The sequence below is a fragment of the Lutra lutra genome, chromosome 2, assembly GCF_902655055.1.
Source record: "Lutra lutra chromosome 2, mLutLut1.2, whole genome shotgun sequence".
Lineage (NCBI taxonomy): Eukaryota > Metazoa > Chordata > Mammalia > Carnivora > Mustelidae > Lutra > Lutra lutra.
Window position 1 is genome coordinate 118,959,971 of NC_062279.1, and position 19,854 is coordinate 118,979,824.

General features: G+C 38.0%; 1 protein-coding gene across 1 annotated transcript in view; it reads right to left on the reverse strand.

The window, feature by feature from the left end:
* Window positions 1-4,651: 4,651 nt before the first annotated feature.
* LOC125094283 (rho GTPase-activating protein 20-like) overlaps window positions 4,652-19,854 on the reverse strand; it is a 31,449-nt gene continuing 16,246 nt past the window's right edge. Inside the window, exons 7-14 of the mRNA XM_047719927.1 lie at window positions 17,776-17,842; window positions 15,056-15,241; window positions 11,746-11,921; window positions 10,236-10,397; window positions 8,388-8,497; window positions 7,669-7,858; window positions 6,091-6,202; window positions 4,652-5,053 (exon numbers count right to left, since the gene is read on the reverse strand). Of these exons, the coding sequence (XP_047575883.1) occupies window positions 4,923-5,053; window positions 6,091-6,202; window positions 7,669-7,858; window positions 8,388-8,497; window positions 10,236-10,397; window positions 11,746-11,921; window positions 15,056-15,241; window positions 17,776-17,842 (1,134 nt within the window). The 3' untranslated portion in view covers window positions 4,652-4,922. The remainder of the gene's footprint in view (window positions 5,054-6,090; window positions 6,203-7,668; window positions 7,859-8,387; window positions 8,498-10,235; window positions 10,398-11,745; window positions 11,922-15,055; window positions 15,242-17,775; window positions 17,843-19,854) is intronic.

Sequence of the window (19,854 nt, forward strand, 5' to 3'; positions counted from 1 at the left end):
AAATAGGTTAAAAAATAATTTACAAAGAAAATCATAAACTGTAAATGGTTTTATCAGCAAACTAAAACATGAAAAATTTGTGAGATATAACTAAAGCAGTATTTAGGAGTTATGAATAGTCTTAAATATATTTACTACAAGTAAATGAGCTGGTATGTAATCCAGAAGCTAGATGAAGAAGTCAAACAGTAAGAAAGTTGAAGCAAAAGTATAAAAACAAAACACAAATTAAAAACCTAAAAAAAAACATGAATGGAGATGATTTTTAAAATCTATTTCTTTGAAAGCTAATAAATCAGACAAGCCTCTAGAAAGCTTGATCAAGATAGATGTGTACACAAATGTATTATCACATGATGGAATACTAAACAGAGCAAACCGGGTTATCAATACAGAGGAATCACAAAACATCCTGTAAAAAGATAAAATTGCTGAACGATAAGAATTTTGTAGTTCATTTGCTTATTCCTTTAACAATGTTTTGTATGTTTATATGTACAAATTGTGTGTGTGTGTGTGTGTGCGCATGGGTATGTTGTGGATATTTCTGTAATAAAGTTACCTGTAACATTTTCTTAAAAAGTGTGAAGCATGTGGTGAAATGTTAGCATTTTTAAATCATTCAAGAAATTAATATATGTGTGCTTGGAGTTTCTTTTTTTCCCCTTTCCTCAATCCCATTAAAAAATATATATATATTTATTTGACAGAGCACTAGTATGCAGAGTAGCAGGCAGAGGGAGAGGGAGAAGTATAGGCTTTCTGCTGAGCAGAGAACATGAAGTGGGTTAGGTCCCAGGACCTTGGGATCATGACCTGAACCAAAGGCAGCTGCTTAACTGACTGAGCCAGCCAGGCTCCCCTCCTCAATCCCATTCTTTTCCTTCCACAGAAGTAATCATTACCCTGAAGACAGTGTTGTTTTGTTTTGTTTTTTCTTTCCCAACTAGTTTTATATTTTTACATTTTGGAAAAACTCCCATTCTCACAAAACAGTTTCTCTTTTTCCATTTTAGGAAATTATAACTTTACTTTGACAATTTGGTTTTCTAGTTGTTTCTTTATTTGACAAAGGAATGATATCATTCTTTAAAAGATCAAGCCAACTAAATTAATACTGACATTTAGGCCCAGGACCATAAGGAAACCAATTTTTTCTTGGCGCCAATTATGCTATGGGTAAGTAAAACAAAACAAAACTGGAAAATAAAGTCACCATCCACTATAAAATCTTCAGAGTATTTACTGGCCCATTTGACTAGCGTGGAAAGAATTAAGAAAAATATAAAAGACGTTGTTCAGTGGTCTCTGAAAAAAGGTGGCTTCCTGTACTAATATATATTCCATTCACCAAATTCTTACATGTTGCTTTTGTAGAATAAAAATTTTGTAGAATTTTATATATATATATATATATATATATATATATATATTCCACTTAATTTATCATGGTAATTAATCCCGGCCATCCAGGAGAATTAGTTTTCTGATATTTTCTGATATTGGTAGCCTGTGAGTAGCTTTCTTTCTGGAATAAAATAAGAGAGTCATTCTAAGTAGCTTTATTTTACTTTTGGAGATGTTTAACCTTAACTGCATCACTAAGCGCAGACTGACTGATGATTACACACATCTTACCCCCAGGTATGGTAAAGGCCAATATCAAAATGTCTAATTGCCTTTTATTCATTCTAGATTAGGCAATTACGTCCTCTTACAGTTTATCAGAATTGCCAGGATCTTTTCCTCAAAATTAAGAAATAAATTGCTGTTCTCAAAGAGATATTATGCTTGAGTCTCCTGACAGAAGTACTAACATTTATTAACTATTTTCCTATGTCAGGAATCTCTTCTGTGAGTTGCCATTGACAAATTAGTTCAATTTCAGCTTGTCCTTACCTCCTGGTATTTCTATCTCCTCTTCTTTAAAAAAAAAATTTTTTTTTTTTGGAGTGTATCTTCCTTGGCTTAAAAACTCACATGCCCAGCCATTTTTTTTTGTTTGTTTCCCCTTTTATTCTGGATTGTTATTTAAAAGAAATTTCATACAAAATGCAGTTATTCCCAAATACACCACACTGATATCACATTTTTTGCATAATGAATAAAAATAGTATATCCCAGAACTTGTGAATAAGGCTGTGAAGTCATACCTAAAAAAATTAGTCAAACTGATGTGTTGCGCCCACTGAAATTTTATATGTGCTGTCTTCTACCTCTTCAGTTTTAAAACTTGCAGTTGCTACCAATCTATATAAAATCTCTACACTCTTCGAAAATTGAACATATTCATTCACACATTTTTTTGAGTAGACATTTAGCCAGGCATTAAAAGTAATATAAAACGAATATAAGATACAGTTGTTTACTGCAGGAATTTGGATGTGAACACACTGGCTCAATTCCTGATAGTGCAAAGCAACATATGAGCCAATGTCTAGTAGGGTCAAGTGCTCATGTAAAGAGCAATTAATTTGAGATCAGAAAGGCTTTGTGAAATTTCTGGGAGTGGAGAACCCAAATGGCTACCTCATTAGTGTGTGGAAATGTAGAGACCAAGGAGAGGTGAGAATTATAGTTAGAAAAGTACATGTGACTTGTTCAGGGATGAGTGCGGTGTCTGACCTAGCTAAAGCAAAGGATCTACACTGGAAAAGAGGTGGACAAAATTGATCACTAGCGCAGGTTGCATTGTGGAGGTTCTTTTTTTTTTTTTTTTTAATATTTTATTTATTTGACAGAGAGAAATCACAAGTAGGCAGAGAGGCAGACAGAGAGAGAGGACGAAGCAGGCTCCCTGCAGAGCAGAGAGCCCCAGATGCGGGGCTCAATCCCAGGACCCTGGGATTGTGACCTGAGCCGAAGGCAGAGGCTTTAACCCACTGAGCCACCCAGTTGCCCCGTGGAGGTTCTTAAAAAGGACATTTTTTCCTGAAAAAAAGAAAAAATCCAAAGATCTATTGAAATCCACTGATGGCTTCTTAGCAGGTGAGTGAAATGGTAAAATCTGTGACTTAAGAATAAATTAATCCAGAGCAATGTTTATTAATGTATGTTCCCAGGATCCACTAATTAGTGGGGTTACTCCAAAAGGGTTAAGTAATGTGGAAAAAACTGAGACATTTGACTTCCAAAAGAAAAATGAAGAATTTCCCCAAACTGTTTGACCAGGGAATGCTTTTTAGGAAAACCATGCATGGATCATATATTCTATATGTATTGATACCAGTCTCAGTCTATACATTGATATATGTAAGAAATGTCCAGTTCTGTATTTTTCAATAATTCACTTGTTTAGTTTCTCTATTCCCAGATTGGTAGAAATTCAGGATCTCTTAATTTCCCCCACAAGTGTGTCTATGTTCTGGAGTCTTCTAGTACCAGAGAGTTAGGAGGCTGTGAAATGGGGAGATGGCACTTATCTGGTGCTCTGTGTCATTGATGTACACTAGCATCTGCTGAGATGACCTACTGCTCTCTGGTCCTGGGGAACTGGTCAGTACTACTGTTGCTGAGACATGTCTTTCAAACCCAGGGGCTCTCTTTATTTTTTTCCATACTATTCTGGGATTGATGAACATACTTTTACTTACTGATCTGTTCCATGCTGAGGTATAAGAAACTGTGTGTGGACCCACAGGGCCCCCATCTTTCTTAGACATGTCAGTTAGCTATTCTGTGAGGACTTCATTGCTTTTTTTTGGTTTCTGTCCAGCAAATGGTGCAGATGTCCCTTGTACCTAATGGTTTTGGGCTTTTCCCATGAGATTTCCACCTAAATCTTCTACTCTATGCCATGAATCATTTTTGTTTCCTAGAAAACTAAATTTTTAAAATTCATAAACAAGAGCTCCCTTTCCCTCCTATTCTCCTATAGCTTCTATTCCCTGAGGAAGTGATTTAGTTGTCTCTTAAGAAAGCTTAAGACAGGGGCACCTGGGTGGCTCAGTGGGTTAAAGCCTCTGTCTTTGGCTCAGGTCATGATTCCAGGGTCCTGGGATCGAGCCCCACATCGGGCTCTCTGCTCAACAGGGAGCCTGCTTCCTCCTCTCTGTCTGCTGCTCTGCCTACTTGTGATCTTTGTCTGTCAAACAAATAAAATCTTAAAAAAAAAAAAAAGAAAGCTTAAGACAGGGAGAAGGAGAGGAGCAAGGAATACCTGCTGTAAAAAATCAGTTATTATTTCAAAGATGTTTCCTACCACACTTGGAATGCCTTTTAGGAAATGCTGGTGTGCAGAACTGAGGATTAAAAGCTGATGAATAAGAGGATATGTATAGTAGTGGTGATGCCTTAAGTTTGGATTACCATGTGTGGTCTCAATAAATAATGAATACCTTGCCTTGTAAATCACTATCTTTGGCATAGTCCTTTGCAGTCCTCTCCCACACTAACTCTTGAAAAGCCTTTCCTGCTTCTAGGAACTCTTCCTCCACCATATGAAGGAGGTCAGTCTAGCTTGTTGAAGACATGGGGACCAGTTGAGAGCTAGCACCAACAGACAAATAAGTCAGCTTTAGGTGAGCTGCATGCTGACTGCAAGGGTACAAGTGACCTCAGCTGAGACCAGAACTGCTCAGATGAACCTCCACTGAAGGTGTGATATGAATCATAAGCAAATAAAATGGTTGTCTAACCCTCTGAGTTATGGAATGATTTTTATTACATCAATATCAAAATATACAGTACAATACAATACTAAAATATGTAATATGATATGGTAGGCATTGAAGACAGAGGAGATATTTTATGGATAGATTTCCTCAATATGGATATATGGGATGAGGGAAAAGAAAAATTCAAATGGGATGAGCTGGTGCCTTGGAAGGGGCTCGTTTTTCATTCATTGGAAAAAGTTCTTATAGGAAATAAAGAAAAAGGAAATGTCAAGTGTCATTATGGAGATTAGAGTCTTCAGTGACTTAGGTAACTGTAGACAGGTAGTTGGGTGGATCCATGCAAGATGGGGTCTTGGTATCATTCTGCAGTTGTGCCTTTTTGTAAATCACTATCACTCTCACTGGCTTGGATTTAAGAGGTTGTTCTTCTGTCACTGATGAAATGAAAAACAAACAGTTCTCTTATATAAGCATAGTCTCAGACATGATGCTAGACTCATCTTAATTCCTGATGACAAGTATTTTCCTAAAGATTTCCTCAATGCAATGAGGTAAATGTCATAAAACCAAGAAATACTAAAAATATGGAGGGATTGATGACACACATCTCCAGGTTCTGAATCTAAACTCTAGCTTATAAAATGGATTGCTGCCAGTTAGCTGTGATTAGTTAGGTTCAAATAATATTAAGCTTTAGTCTCACGGAAACTTCTCCTAGTCCTACTAATAGCTTTTTTAGAAATTTATTTTACATTCATCATCTTATTCAATCTTTACAACAATTCTGAGATTTAGACATTATTTTTATCCACATTTTAGAGATGAATAAACTGATACTGAGCTAAAATAATTGGCCAAAGGCAATATAGCTGGTAAATAGGGGTACAGGAGTTTACACTCTGGAGAGGTTCTTTGACTTCAAGTCAAATCCTTTTTTCTCAATGATGCCAGTTCTTTTCAACCATTTCAAAGAGCAATGGAATCCTGTGGTGCCTCAAGAGTCACTGAGCAAAAAGAGGAGGGAGGGGGAATAAAAGCCCTTCACCGTGGTTTCAACCAGAGCACATCATATATATACATATATATGTGCGTGTATGTATATATATATGTCTGTGTATATATATATGTGTGTATATATATAAGACACACAAACACATATATGTGGGACCCATTTAAAATTTTGTTAGAAAAAATTCCCAAACACTGCATCAGACCATCGTGACTCCTAATGCTGTTATGATCTACACTAGAAACTTCTTGAAGTCAGAGACCTCATCTTATCCTTTCTTTGGTCTCACAATGGTGGGAAACCTCCCTTGACCTGTGAGCCAGTCTTCGGAAAAAGGAGCAGATGGAAATCATTGCCGTGGGGATGCTCTGGGCTCCAGAACAGCGCAGTCTAAGCATCTCCCATGACCCCTGTCAGCCTTGCTGTCTGCTTCTCTAAAGCCAATTAAATTATTCACGGTACCTTCAGCCTTCTCGCTGTTATCGCAACTCACTGAGTTCTCTCCCAAGAGGGAAGTGATATCTTCTCCAAATATCTTGAGGCAATTTTCAATGAGAAATTGTACAAGAGAAACCTATAACACAAAAAGACAAAAAATGGGGTGCTTTTTTTCATAGGGCATAATTACAAATCACATTTTGTATATAGAACTTGGACCTAACAAAAAAATGTGAAAGACTTCCAAGAAAAATTCAAAGTTGATAAAAAATATATAGAAATCAAAGTTCTCTAAGAAATAACCTAGAAAGAATGATACTTTCCAGTATACTTTGGGTACAGATTCTAAAATACTGCTCATCAGTGGGGCAAAGTTATAATATATAATATATATATAATATAATATATAAGTTGTAGATACGTTGTAGCCTATTTAAATAGCTAACATTTTGATATCAATGGTTATGTCATTAAAACTGGAATAATTTTGGGGGCACCTGGGTGGCTCAGTTGAGCATCTGACTCTTGATTTGGTCTCAGGTCATGATTTCATGGTGGTGAGATTGAGCCTCACATGGAGCCAGCACTGGGCTCCATGCTCAGTGGGGAATCTGCTTGGAATTCTCCCTTTCACTCTGCCCTGCTCACGCTCTCTCTCTCCCTCTCTCTCAAATAAATAAATATTAAAATAAAATAAAATAAAACTAGGATAATTTTCAAAGTAACCTACTTTATTAAATTTTACTTATTTTTATTTTTAAATTTTGTCTCCAGTTTTATTGAGCTGTAACTGACATATAACATCTTATTAAAATTTATAAAGTATAAACAAAAACTTATGAAATCCATTTCTTAATTGAAGAAGTATCTTAAAGTTGGGAAGCAGAGATTTTTGTGGGTTTTTCTGTGAGGGAAAACCCACACAGTTGAAGAAAAAAACATGTCTGTCTGTCCAACTTCAGTCCTTTCTCATGCATTGCTTTGTCGCATGCTGACTTGGGGAAGAGCTGTCATCTTATTAGGCATGTTGCAGTTCCATTAGGATGTTCTGGAATCTTTTACTAGTTTCTGTATGATGTAGCAGAGGTGAAATAGTAGCCAAGTATTTTTCTAAATGAGCCACAACTTGCAGAGGAAGGCCAAGTTTGGAGCCATGGGTGCTCATACTGCCCAAGCCACCTAGGATGTGCCAGTAATGATCAGAGGAGCTGGATGTTGTTGCCATTGTGTAATGAGGAAACCAGGGCTTTGCCCAAGGTTACAAGTCCCTCAAGGATTAGGCTGAGAGTTGAACCTTGACTTGTCAAGCTCCAAAGCCCAGGTTCTTTTCTATTGTATCACATGATTCTTCTCTCTCGTTTAGTCAAGTGTTTAGTTTCCCAGATGGGGAAGAAGTGACTCAACTGCTCTGAGTTTCCTGCCTAATGACACCCCTTCCCAGACCCCACCAGAGTAGGATAAAGAATTCTGACACTCCAGTGGAGCCTAATGAAAATGTGCACTTTACAAAACAGATCCATCAGAGTTACTACTGCACATTTCTGGTTCAGAGTAGGGATTCTACACCCCCTGCCGGGGAACAAAAATGAGAGCCCTCATTACCTTTTTTATGACATTTTCTTCCAATTCCAAGCTGCAGGAATTAGGTGGACAAAGGACGCTTGGAGCTATACACACTGATAAATTATAAGCTGTCATCTGATTGGATGAGGATTGTTGCTGAATGTTGTATAACACTCCAAAAAGGTATCGCAAAAGAACAACATTCGCTTTTGGCAGCTGGGCTAAAAGCCTAAGGTAAAAAAATGCACTTTTAAATAAGACAAGTCATTCCACTTAGGAGGTTGGAAATACATAAGACAGGGGACAGGATATATCTTTGTATATCTAGTACACAGTCTGCTGTAGCAGAGTTGCAGGTATGAGTGTATACAAAAATATTTCACTGAATTCAGTTCCTGAACCAGATAAAAACTTCTTTGGTTAATTAAATGTTTGACAAACTTAAGGTCATAACCCTGGCAGTTGATGCTCTAGCATCTCTCTTAGACCAATGGATTTCATCTACCAGTTTCATACATCCAGAAGGTGTAAAATGGCCAAGGATTCCATATTAATAAAATCAGGAGAAGAACAATAATAGCCCTAAGGCATGCCTCTATTTTGAAGCTGGTCTCCATGGGTGTCAAGAATTGAAACTCTTTGGCATGGATCATTATTTTAGTGGACAAAGCTGTGAAATTTAAGCCAGTATTTTCCTAATAGTATATTAGCTGTATTTTTGAGATGTGACCAGAGTAGAGTAATTGTTGCATCATTACCTCTGGGCTGCAGTTATTTTCTCCTCTTCATTCCCTTGATCAATAACACCAAGCCATTTGTCATAGAGATCAGATAAAAATATACTTCCTGGGATATTTCTAAGAAAATCCTTTGGAGATTAAAAAAAATACATATATATAAATGTATAATAGAAAATATAGATTGGTAATATTACAGAGAAAATATTTAGTTAAAAAGTTCAGTCCCCCCTCACTTCCTTCACAGATACCCAAACTATGACCCACACGGAGCTTGGCTCTGACTCTCCATTGATTTGCACATGCAGAAGCAGGTGCTTGGATTTTCTCCAACTAAAACTTAGAAACATAAAAGCAGAGCTCAGGCTGTAGTGTTAATGAAGATAAAGATCCCTTCTATCATCTGGAACTTATTTGTGTGTGTGTGTGTGGGTGTGTTTTGCAAACTACCACAAACTCTGAGTCTGGCTATAGACAATCCTAAATCCTAAATCCTATTAGTTTCTTGGACAGAAATACACATACTCATTTTGCTTGTTTTAGCCACAGTACTAGCGCTTAATTCCAGCAAGAAAAGTTCTGAAACAGAACGTAAACAGGTGTGCTCTTGCACACATATTAGGAAAGAACTAGGTCTTCTGACTTGGGGTGTATGTGCTCCTTGGAAGAAAGCTACTCTCATAATTGCTTCATTCTTCCTTTTCTTAACTGTTTAAAAGTCAAGATTCTATGGCAAACTCATGTGGTCCTGAGGATATATTCATTTCTAGCTTAGGCCAATTCTCCAGTTAGTTTGACATGATATTATCAAGGCCAAGTTTGCAGAGTCTGATTCTCCACCAAGACCAGTTAACTTTCAGAAGAGAAAACTTTAGAAATGTGTAAGAACTATACCCGCAAGTGGTCACCCTCTTCCTAGTCTGTGCTTATAACATGGAAATAGGAAAGAATCCACTAACTCTTGCTAGAAAATCAATTCCACGTGTGCACTATGTAAGAGAGCAACACTCATCTTGCTATTCACATACTTAGTGTATCATTCTTTTTTTCTTTTTATTTTTTTAAAAGATTTTATTTATTCATTTGACAGAGAGAAAGAGAGATCACAAGTAGGCAGAGAGGCAGGCAGAGAGAGAGAGGGAAGCAGACTCCCCCGTTCAGCAGAGAGCCCAACGCGGGGCTCGACCCCAGGACCCTGAGATCATGACCTGAGCTGAAGGCAGAGGCTTAACCCACTGAGCCACCCAGGCACCCCTGTATCATCATTCTTGATGCCTATATGTATATTACTAGTGTATGTTATTATGACCCCGGTGTAATAATGGTTAAGTAAGTCATTTCTGGACTATTGCTATTTATCATATCTTCCAGCACTAATGGGGGATAAGGAAAGACCAAATGTGACTGAGATTCTAAGATTGTAGTATTACTACATTAACCTAGGTTTGTTCAGACCTGTTAATATGTGCTAAGGTGAATAAATTAAGTTCTTCCTCTCTTCTGTTTCTTTTGGAAACTTTGCCTTCATTAGGAAGGTGGTGAGGATGTTTGCTTTGATAAACATTGTGTACATGTATGTGCATATTTAGAAATTTGTTATCATTACTAGTAGTCATATTAGTATTTTGCATGGAGTCTTTAGGAGTGAAAGTAGGGAGGGTGGTATGTGGTGAAAATGGAAAGTATTTCTAACATATGGGGCTTTTAACTCTTAAAGTAGCTTCCTTAAATTTTGATTTTGTCAAGTGTTTTTCAGTTTGTCAGTTTCTTAATCTGTTATGCCCATTATTGTTCTTGGGCAGTCATGATGAAGGACACCAATCATAGTTTCAGTTACTTGTGTATGGATAATGCTAGAACTTTCCCTACCTTTAGGACGGATGCTACCACAAGAACAGATTCATCGTCCAAGTTCACTTTATCCCCAGAATTTAGTTTCTCCTTTAGGATTCTGCATGATTTCATATTGGCTGATTTTCTGAAGATCCCTTCAGTGAGTGGCCCTTGTTGATTGATAAAGCAAAGCATATCCTGTAGGAAGGAAAGAAAAGTGTATGGCAATTCATATCCACAACCACAGAGCACAGCTTGCCTCATTTTTGAAGGAGCAGGAGAATGTGCAGGTACACTGTTTAAGAGCTGGAAGAACTAAAGTCAGTTTAGATATTTTTTTCAGTGTGTCTATATATTTTCTACCCAAAAATCCAATTTACAGTCATACACTGAAACATTTTAAACACTTATTTTAATCAGATTTTCCTTTTCATTGAATTTACACTTTTAAATCAAACTTCTCTGCTTCAAGGCCTTTGCGGAACTACCATCTGTTTCCTTTTTACCATTCTTTTCTCATTATTCCCTTACATAGATGCTCTTCCCTAAATATGGAAATCTTTTGCCATACTCATTTCCCATTTGTTTATTTCTCTTTAAGTGACTGTATATTCCATTCCTACTACTTCTATTTCCTTCCTTTTTGAAAAATCAGGCTCAAAAGCTCTCTTCTCCTTCTGATTACATTCCCTTCTCATGAGTCTTTCATTGTCTTTTGTTCTATCTTCATGTCCTCTCCCTGCAGTGCAGAAAGATAATAAGGACTGGAGTCAGGTAATCCAAGGGATCTGAAATCTATTATGTTACTTATCTATTGTGTGACCTGGGGCACACACATACTGTACTGAGGCTTTTCTAATTCATTTGTGAAAAGCGGATGTTGATAATCCTAGCCACCCCCTAAATTTGCTGTGATGCAAGGACTGGGGTGGTAGCTAGCATGTAACTAACATGATAAATTTCTTCATTATCTAGCAGAACATTCCCTACATTGAGTACAGTGCTCGCAGGGATACCGGACACTCAATTAACGTCAACCCTGATGATTCCATACACCAATTTGAGATAACATGGGCCAAACTCTGTGGCTTTTGTTTGGCATATTCTGTTAGGGTTAATGATTCATATTTGCCAGAGGATGAATCTTTATGCTTGTGTGAGGTGTTTCTAGTTGTTAGATTGAGTAGACTCAGCAGAAGGAGAGTTGAGACTAATGTGAGTTCAGGAAGGCAATGAAGGGGAGAATGTGAAGATGACGTGGCCTCTCAGAGACTCATACATAGTGTCCATTTTGACTGATCTGAACAGGACTACGTGGGTCTTAGTGGAAACAAGAAACAAGTGGAATGGACAAGAATGTCTTTTCCTGTTGTATTTGCCTCATGACTCTGTATTACCTAAGTCAGATTCTATTCTTTGAAATAACAGAGAGCTTCTCAGCCAAAGCCAGGAGCTATCTAATGACCTCTCCATTTGGGGATAGATTTGGATGAGAACACTTGACCTCTCTGAGTTCCCCTCCTCCAGAGGACTATAGAAGACCTACCAGAATTGGAGAGGGCAAGTTGTCATTATCACACACATCCATGAGGGTAACTCCAAAGAGTTGTCCAGGCTTTGCAGAAGGTTGGGCTGTGCACTGGTTGTTGTGGCAAGTGCTGGGGCGCCGCCAAAAGGCCCAGTTTCTAAAAGAATACCTTTTATCTTTCTTCTGGTCTGAGTCTAAGGAAGAAGTGAGATTATTATTATTAGTAGTAGTAGTAGTTTAATTAGCTTAACCTTATTTTCACAATTGCCATTTTACAGCATGTTCATTGCAATGGCTAGAAGAGGGCAAACTGAGTCACTCATTGTGTAGAATTCTCCATTATCTGATACTGGCTGATAGAATCCTTATGGTGTTAGCGTGTCCTTCCCCAGATCCTGCAAAGTGATGGTTAAGCCTAGAGACTTGATCAGATTCAGGGTCAATACTTTCAGTGCCATCTACTGCCTATTGAGCAGTATCATGAGGCACTCAACTTGTAGTTGTTTGCTTCCTATTAGTAAGTATGGTCAGTGGATTCATCAGGTGTCAGATCTGATTTTAAAAGCTAAAAAAGAGGAGTGCCTGGGTGGCTCAGTGGGTAAAACCCTCTGCCTTCGGCTCAGGTCATGATCCCAGGGTCCTGGGATCGAGCCCCACATTGGGCTCTCTGCTCAGCGGGGAGCCTGCTTCCCCTTCTTTCTCTGCCTGCCTCTGCCTAGTCTCTGTCAAATAAATAAATAAAATCTTTAAAAAAAATTAAAAAAATAAAAGCTAAAAAGATTCAGTATTCAAATTAAGCTGAGTTTGGTAATCATCTGCTTTCACAGTGAGTCTCCTCCCAGCCTTAGATTTCCTCTTTGGCTTTCTGAGTGCTCAGCTTCTACCATCAAAAAGATTTGCCTTTCATGACATGATCTGCCTGACTCCACTTCTCAGCCAACTTCTGGCACCTCTGCTCTGGGCCATCTCCAAGGATGACTTGCTGCAGTCAGGGTCCTTGGGAAATAGTCATTACCTGCTGGCTGTGTGGTAAGATTCCAAGTGGCTATGTTTTCTTGTGATTCCACACCAAGCTACCCAGAGATGATTTTTTTTTTTTTTTTTGGTAATTGTTTGATATTTACTGAAAAGAGCCTTATCCACAATGAATTTCACACAATTCAAACATACATATATATACATCTCAATCATACATATATATACTCAACATATGTAAACTCAAACATACATATATATATACATCTACAAGTACAAGGCTTGAAAGAAAACATAAAAAAAGAAAAATAATGAGAGATTATGAATGCATTTATTTACCCCCAATTTCCACAGATGATTTTGAATTACCCAACACTCCCTCTATCAAAGGAATGCAGAAGAAGAGCTTTACAAAGAAAAGGTGATCAGCAGCGAAAAGCTGAGTTCCAAGTTTCTATTGGTCAACTATGAATATTTTCCTTATAAGATACCTTAACATTTGCTTACATAATCTGCTTAAGTCACTAAATTCTTTAAAGGTCCACAGAGGAGCCAAGCTGCAGAAGGATAAAACAAATGAGCGATATTTCACCCCAAATCCTTAAACACCTGACCGCTGGGCTTTTCTAGGATGTAGTGAGTGCATCACCGTGTCCACTTACGTGGGTGGCAACACTCATGGTGCTTGACTAGAGAGACCAAGACCCAAGACCAGAAGCATCCTGATTCTGCTACTTGGTTAGATTACTCAAAAATTTTTAAGCGTTGGTTTGTTCAACTTCAGTGTAAATGCTGCTGCCTACAACTCATTGAACTAAATATAATGTACTACTCAGCACAAGACATGGTTCATGGCAGCCTTGATAAAAGTAATTTCCTTGCTCAGAGGGCCTCAGGCAGTCTAGATGTCAATCTCTTAATCGCTTCTCCCCCAAAGCAGACATCACTCCCATTTTCTATTTGGTTTTGCAACCTCTAGAAGGTAGGCAATCATGAAAGATTGCCACCACTTTGCTTAACTAAGGCTCTTTCTTCCTGCCCTGGAATTGATACCCTTACCATTTCAAAAGGAGAGGAAAAAAGAAAGCAAATACATTCTTAAATCCAGGAGGAAATTCCTGTACATCAAAATGTACATATTTGTTTAAGATACAAGTTAATATATATGTTGAGTTGTTGTATGCAACCTGGGTTCCCTACTTTTACCCTAGTTTTATTACTTCTAAAACTACCCAAATACATTTTATTATTCAACTTTAATAAGAAGAATGCTCTTAAGAAGAATGTTGTATCCCTTAATACGAAGCTGTATAGCTAGCTACTCTAGGAGTACATACAGAAAGCAGGTAGACATAGAGCCCTATACTTTCTCAAAGGTATTTTTAGGCTTAGCCAGATGTTTTGTAATGTATGTTATTTGCTGTCAGAGTTCCTATTGCCTCTGTGACTAGTAAAAATATACACTATAGCCACGCAAATACAAGAATGATTAAATAATCTAACTTTATAGAAACCTATCCTTTCTTAAACACTACTGGCAAGGTTTAGGTTAATGTTTCCTAATGCTCAAATTAGGGTATGAATATTAAAAAATAAAATTGTTAAACTTTGTGCTTATAGAATAACAATCATAACAATAAAATACTTTCTTTTTTGACCCCATTTCTTCTCAGATTAACAACACATTTTCATTAGAGAAAGAACTATCAATGGGAATACTGGAATGGTAGGAGAAAAAATAGCAAGAAGGATGATTAAAACGCTCTGATTATAAACATTCAGTCTAGCTCCAGCCTTTAACCTGGGTCTGAAGCAGACATGGAAAGTGGGGGGCAGAATTGAGAGTTGAATTCTAACTGGAACCCCAAGGCCACTTCAGCCTAAGCCCAGAATAAAACAAATTCAGTTCCATAACTCTCTACTCCACTGAGAGTTCTTCCATTCCAGGTGTGTCTAAGCCATGCAGTCATTTGATCCCATCCTGTGATGGCCTGAGATACTAGACAAAACCCTGGAATGGAGAACACCTGTTTCCAGGCCACAAACAGCTTGTGCTCTATTAAGACACACAGATGTGTACACACATAATTACACGTAGAAAGTGCTCTGGGGTTACACAGAAAGGAGTAACCGTCTACCTAGAAGAATTAAAACAAACAACCTTCCTAGAAGAGAGTTGGGTCTTGATTTCAGACCTTTGGGTTTCTCTAAGCTTGACTCTGCATAGTTTTGGAGTTTTTGCCTATACTGTTCCTCCCCAATCCCCACAGAGAGAGCTCTGTGTCATGAATTTGTGGTCAAGAATGGAGACACAAACCAAGAGAAGGCACTTGAAGAAAGGGAGAGGGCTCACCTCTCTCTTGCTGGTTCTGGGTTGGGTGTCTGGGCTTCAGGATGAACTGGCCTTGCACCTTTGTGAATTTCTGCTCCAGGAGGGACTCCTGGAGGGTGGAAGGAGAGGCGGAGTCCTCGGGTATTTGTGGCAGCAGTGTAGTAGATGGAAGATGGCTCATTTTAATTCCATAGGGATGTTCATGTCCTAAATGGAAAAAAAATATATAGATTCAGGTTGATGGTGATAGCTGTCATCAAACCCACCTTCACCATGAGTGTATGCATCACACTGGTATATGCTGTTATTCTTCTGGGGCTTCTGGATAAAAAAGGCTGTGCCTACTGAGTGAGCATCATATTTGCTTTTGTTGGGGACACCCTGCAAAAAGCAGGTGCCCAAGGGAAAGATTTTAAGAAGAGAAAAAAAATTTAAAGCATGTTACTTTGCTTGGAATACATAGATTGGTCAGGGCATCGCATAGTGCTGACTTTTGCTGTGTTTCCATCTGAGAATATTTAAGGCCTTCTAGTTTCTGCCTTGAAACTAACAAGATCTGTACATCTTAGGGAAATTACTTGACCCCTCTGAGCCTTACATTCATCCTTTGAAATGCTTGCCCTCACACAAACTTACAAGGTTCAGAGTAAATATATTAATAAGCATTGGTGGTTTAATATTTTTTAAATAATTGGACCATTTATATTAAGAAGTGCTATTCTCTCTCACATAATCTCAGTTGAATAGATTTTTTTTTTTTCCATTTCCTTTTGTCAGTTCTAGAGCCAGAGCTACTCAAGGGTGGTGGGATCGGTAGACTTTATGCTTTATGCTTCCCTCCCACCGGCTGCCCTTCCTCCAAAAAGAGTCCTACCAGGCGATGATCAGAGGGAAGGCTGCACAGAATTGGGAACCCAGAAGCAAAGGGCAAAGCGATGTTTACAGAGTGGAAAACTGCACCCAGCCAGAGTCAGTGAGAATTGCCTGAAAGTGATTTGTTTTGCTCTTGGATGCTTTACATTGTTTCCTCTCCGTAGAATTCTCAAAGACCCTGTACTATATGATATAGATTTCATTTTTTAAGAATAGAATGAAAGTTCTCTTTCTGTCATTTCTGTTTATTATTGAATGTAACTTGGGGAGCTTTTGCTATTCTTTTTCATCTGTCAGAGATGCAATGTCAGTGCTCTGTTCACAAGAATCCCAGTGATTTCCCTCTTTTAAGGAAAAAGAAGTTTCTATGACAGCAACACAACCAAGTCACCAAGATAACCAGGAGATAATCCGCAACTGAGAATTGAGAGCATTGTTAAAAAAATGCATTTGGAATGCTGCTAATGGATCATCATGAATGACAGACTCTCCAGATTCCTCAGAGATGCCTTGGTATGTGAAACTGCTCAAAGACTGAAAAGTTATCATCTACATTGTTTTACCTAAATTAATGCAATGTATTAAAATAAATATATTTCAGTATTTAACTTTTTCCTTTTTATTGTTGACCGACTTTTACAAAGGTGTCAACATTAATACAGAACATGAAATGGGGGGTAGACTTTGTCCTCAGGTATGCGCTTGGTGACTCTCTGTATTCTAAGTCTGGGAATATACATTCCATAGAAAGAAACTGGTTGTTTAGATTTCCAGATCATTGGAAAATATTCTTTAGATAACTTAAAAAAGAGTAATACCCTCAAAGGATTATTTTCTTTTTAAGACTTTATTTGTCAGAGAGAGAGAGAGCACGCACAAGCAGAGGGAGTGGCAGGTAGAGGGAGAAGCCTGCTGAGCAGGGAGTCCTGATGCAGGACTCGATCCCAGGACCCTGGGATCATGGCCTGAGCCGAAGGCAGACACTTAACTGACTGAGCCACCCAGACATCCCACCTCACAGGATTATTAGAAAGATAAAAAAAATTGCATATAAGAAGGAATGCCCTAAGATTTCTAGCAGAAATCATTGTCGCCTTTACCATACTTCAAGGTCTGCTACATATCCTGTCCTCTTTCTCTTTTTATTCCTTTTATTTCTAGTAAGCACTGAACAATTTTGATAATCCAAAGATCTATTTTTTTTGAAAACTTGTGCTAATAACTATCTTAGGAGAGGTGTGAAAGGTTTATCAATAACCTTAAGACTGATGGAAAAAGCCTGAGAAACAGCAAAGTGCAGGTAGTTTAGTCAGTGAAGACTTGAGGAGTTTAAATGTGATTATCTCACTTTCTTTATGATGCTGAGAAGACTTCTGGGCACATGGCAGGTGTTAAATACATACCTATACCTAGATTCACAGAAATGACTGGATTTTAGACGATTTTCACAAAATAGAGGCTATTTAGTAGTTAGGAACTGGAATTCAAGGCTGGAATATGAAAAATGAATGTATGGGAAAAAGAAATTCCAATCCATTTTGTTTTCATACCTAAGTGAGTAAATAAGTAAGCAAATAATAAATAAACAAAAATTTTTCAAGACAGCTCTGTTTGTTGGGTAAAAAGAAGTAGAAAAGAAAAATTTACTAGGCCTAACTAGGCCATAAGCTGCTGAGTGAGGAGATGTCATCAGTGCCTGGGAAAAAGTAAGTACCTGGCAATTATTTAATAAATGTGTGAGTGAAAATTGCATGTGATTTTTACTTTTAAGGGTATTTAAGCTTAAGACAGAACAAGCATTACTTTGAGATGTAGGGTTACAATTTTGAACCTAATCAATCCCATCTTAGGTTTTCCCTGACACTTACCAATGAGTGGGTGTGGGGCCACTTTCTTGCCAGAACTCACCCACAGCTCATAGTCTTTCTCAGAGCCCTTGGAGACAAAAAGAACTATGCATCATAACAAATCTTTAACAGTACTTGAAGAACACATTTCCTTAGCATTTCTGTGTTTCCAGAAAGAAAGAATTGGCACCAGTATAAAAGCTGTTTGGTCCATGGAGGTAGCTATAGTACTTGTTAATTTGTTTCCCTCACAGCCTCCAGTAGACCATCCCACATTCTTGTCATTTTTGATAAAGGCCAGGAGACCACAGTACAATCAGCCCCTCACTGTATGGGTGGCCCATAGCATAAGAAATCACAGTTGTGCCCCTTCTCTAAGGAGGAAAGGGCTTATCTTAGAGTCCTGCCTTCTGCTGTCTCTAGACTCCTTGGGTAGTGTTGGCTTTTGCCTCCAAATGTCTTGCCCAGACATGCATATTGTCCAGAGACATATATACCCTACTATGACTATTTCTTGAAAGGCATCAATAGGTCAGCAGCCCTGAGCAAAAGGAGATGAATGCCCAAGGGGCCTTCAGAAGATAGTGGACTGAAGTTAGCCACCGGCCTTAGTGGTGGCATGCCCCACTTCAGGGAGAGAAAGGACAAGGAGTCTACCTTAGACAACATGTCAGATGCAGAAAACAATTACTCCCAGCAGAATTACTGCCTAATAACACTGGAAATCCCACTTGAAACAAACAAGTCTAAATTATAAAGATTGCTGAAATATTTTAAAAAGTCATCCAGGAGTCTAAAGCAAAAAATGTTTGAAATGGTTGTTGGTGATAGGTACTATGCTTGCCCTTGACTCTTGATTAAAAATCATAAGGACTCTTGTCCTTATGAAGGAAGGTCATAGGAATGGACACAGATACAGACACAGGCACACAAAGAGCTAAATCTGCTCAAAATTGTATTGCAAGTAAGAAGTGAGAGCTAGTAATGTAGGGTAGGGTTTGGAAATGTTATTCTGGAATCCTTTTAAATCAGGTATACATAAAGCCAAATAACCCCAGTTCTTCATTAAAACAGCAATTCTTTGTCTAGTGAGATTGATCACTTTGTGCAAAGGAAAATCACAAACATGAAATAAAATGAGATATATCATTAATCAATTTCTCCAAATTTATCCCTAAAATCACTCACTCTCTTTCAAAGATTTAATTCTTATTTAGAGTATATATATCATACAGGTTAGAAATCAATGTAGAGATGTGCTTTATCCAGTACATATAAATTCAATTTTATTTTGGGATGTATTATTGAATTTTGTTTGTACAGAAATCATTGATTTCTTATGCCAAATTCTGGTTGCTCTGAATTTTTAAGGGGCTTAATTATACCATTGGGTCAGATAGAATTTAAGTAGGAATCTTGTAATTATGTCATGTCATAATAGCAAGACATTTTGGAATTTATAGAGGATTTTTAAATTTTATTTTTTTAAAGATTTTATTTATTTATTTGACAGAGAGAGACAGTGAGAGAGAGAAAAAAAGAGAAAGAGAGAGAGTAAGCAGGAGTAGCAGCGGAGGGAGGGGGAGAAGCAGGCTGTCTACTGAGGAGGGAGCCCAATGAGGGGCTCAATTCCAGGACCCTGAGATTATGACCTGAGCCAAAGGCAGATACTTAATGACTGAGCCACCCAGGCACCCCTACAGAGGATTTTATATAAGTTGTGCTTTATAAGTGCTCCCTTCAGTTCTGTCCAACGACTATCACTCTCCCTCTCTTTTTCCTCAGAAAACCTCATCATCAAATATGTCCATATCTTTCATAAAAAAAAAAAAATCCAGCAACTCACACCAGTACCATCAAAACGTAAAGGAAGAGATAGTTAAAACCAAAACAAGATGAAAGCGACATGTTCTCATGGTCTTATTCAGAACTTGTCTTCTTCCTTACCTGTTCATAATGGGCCTGACCCACCTCATCCCAAGGAACCGCATCAAGAGGAGGTAGCTTCTAGCCATGTGGTGTTTATGTCAAAATGTACAACAAAACGTGTAATTTAGGATTCATCAAACTGGGATTGAGTCCTTGGGTGAGAACCAGGGT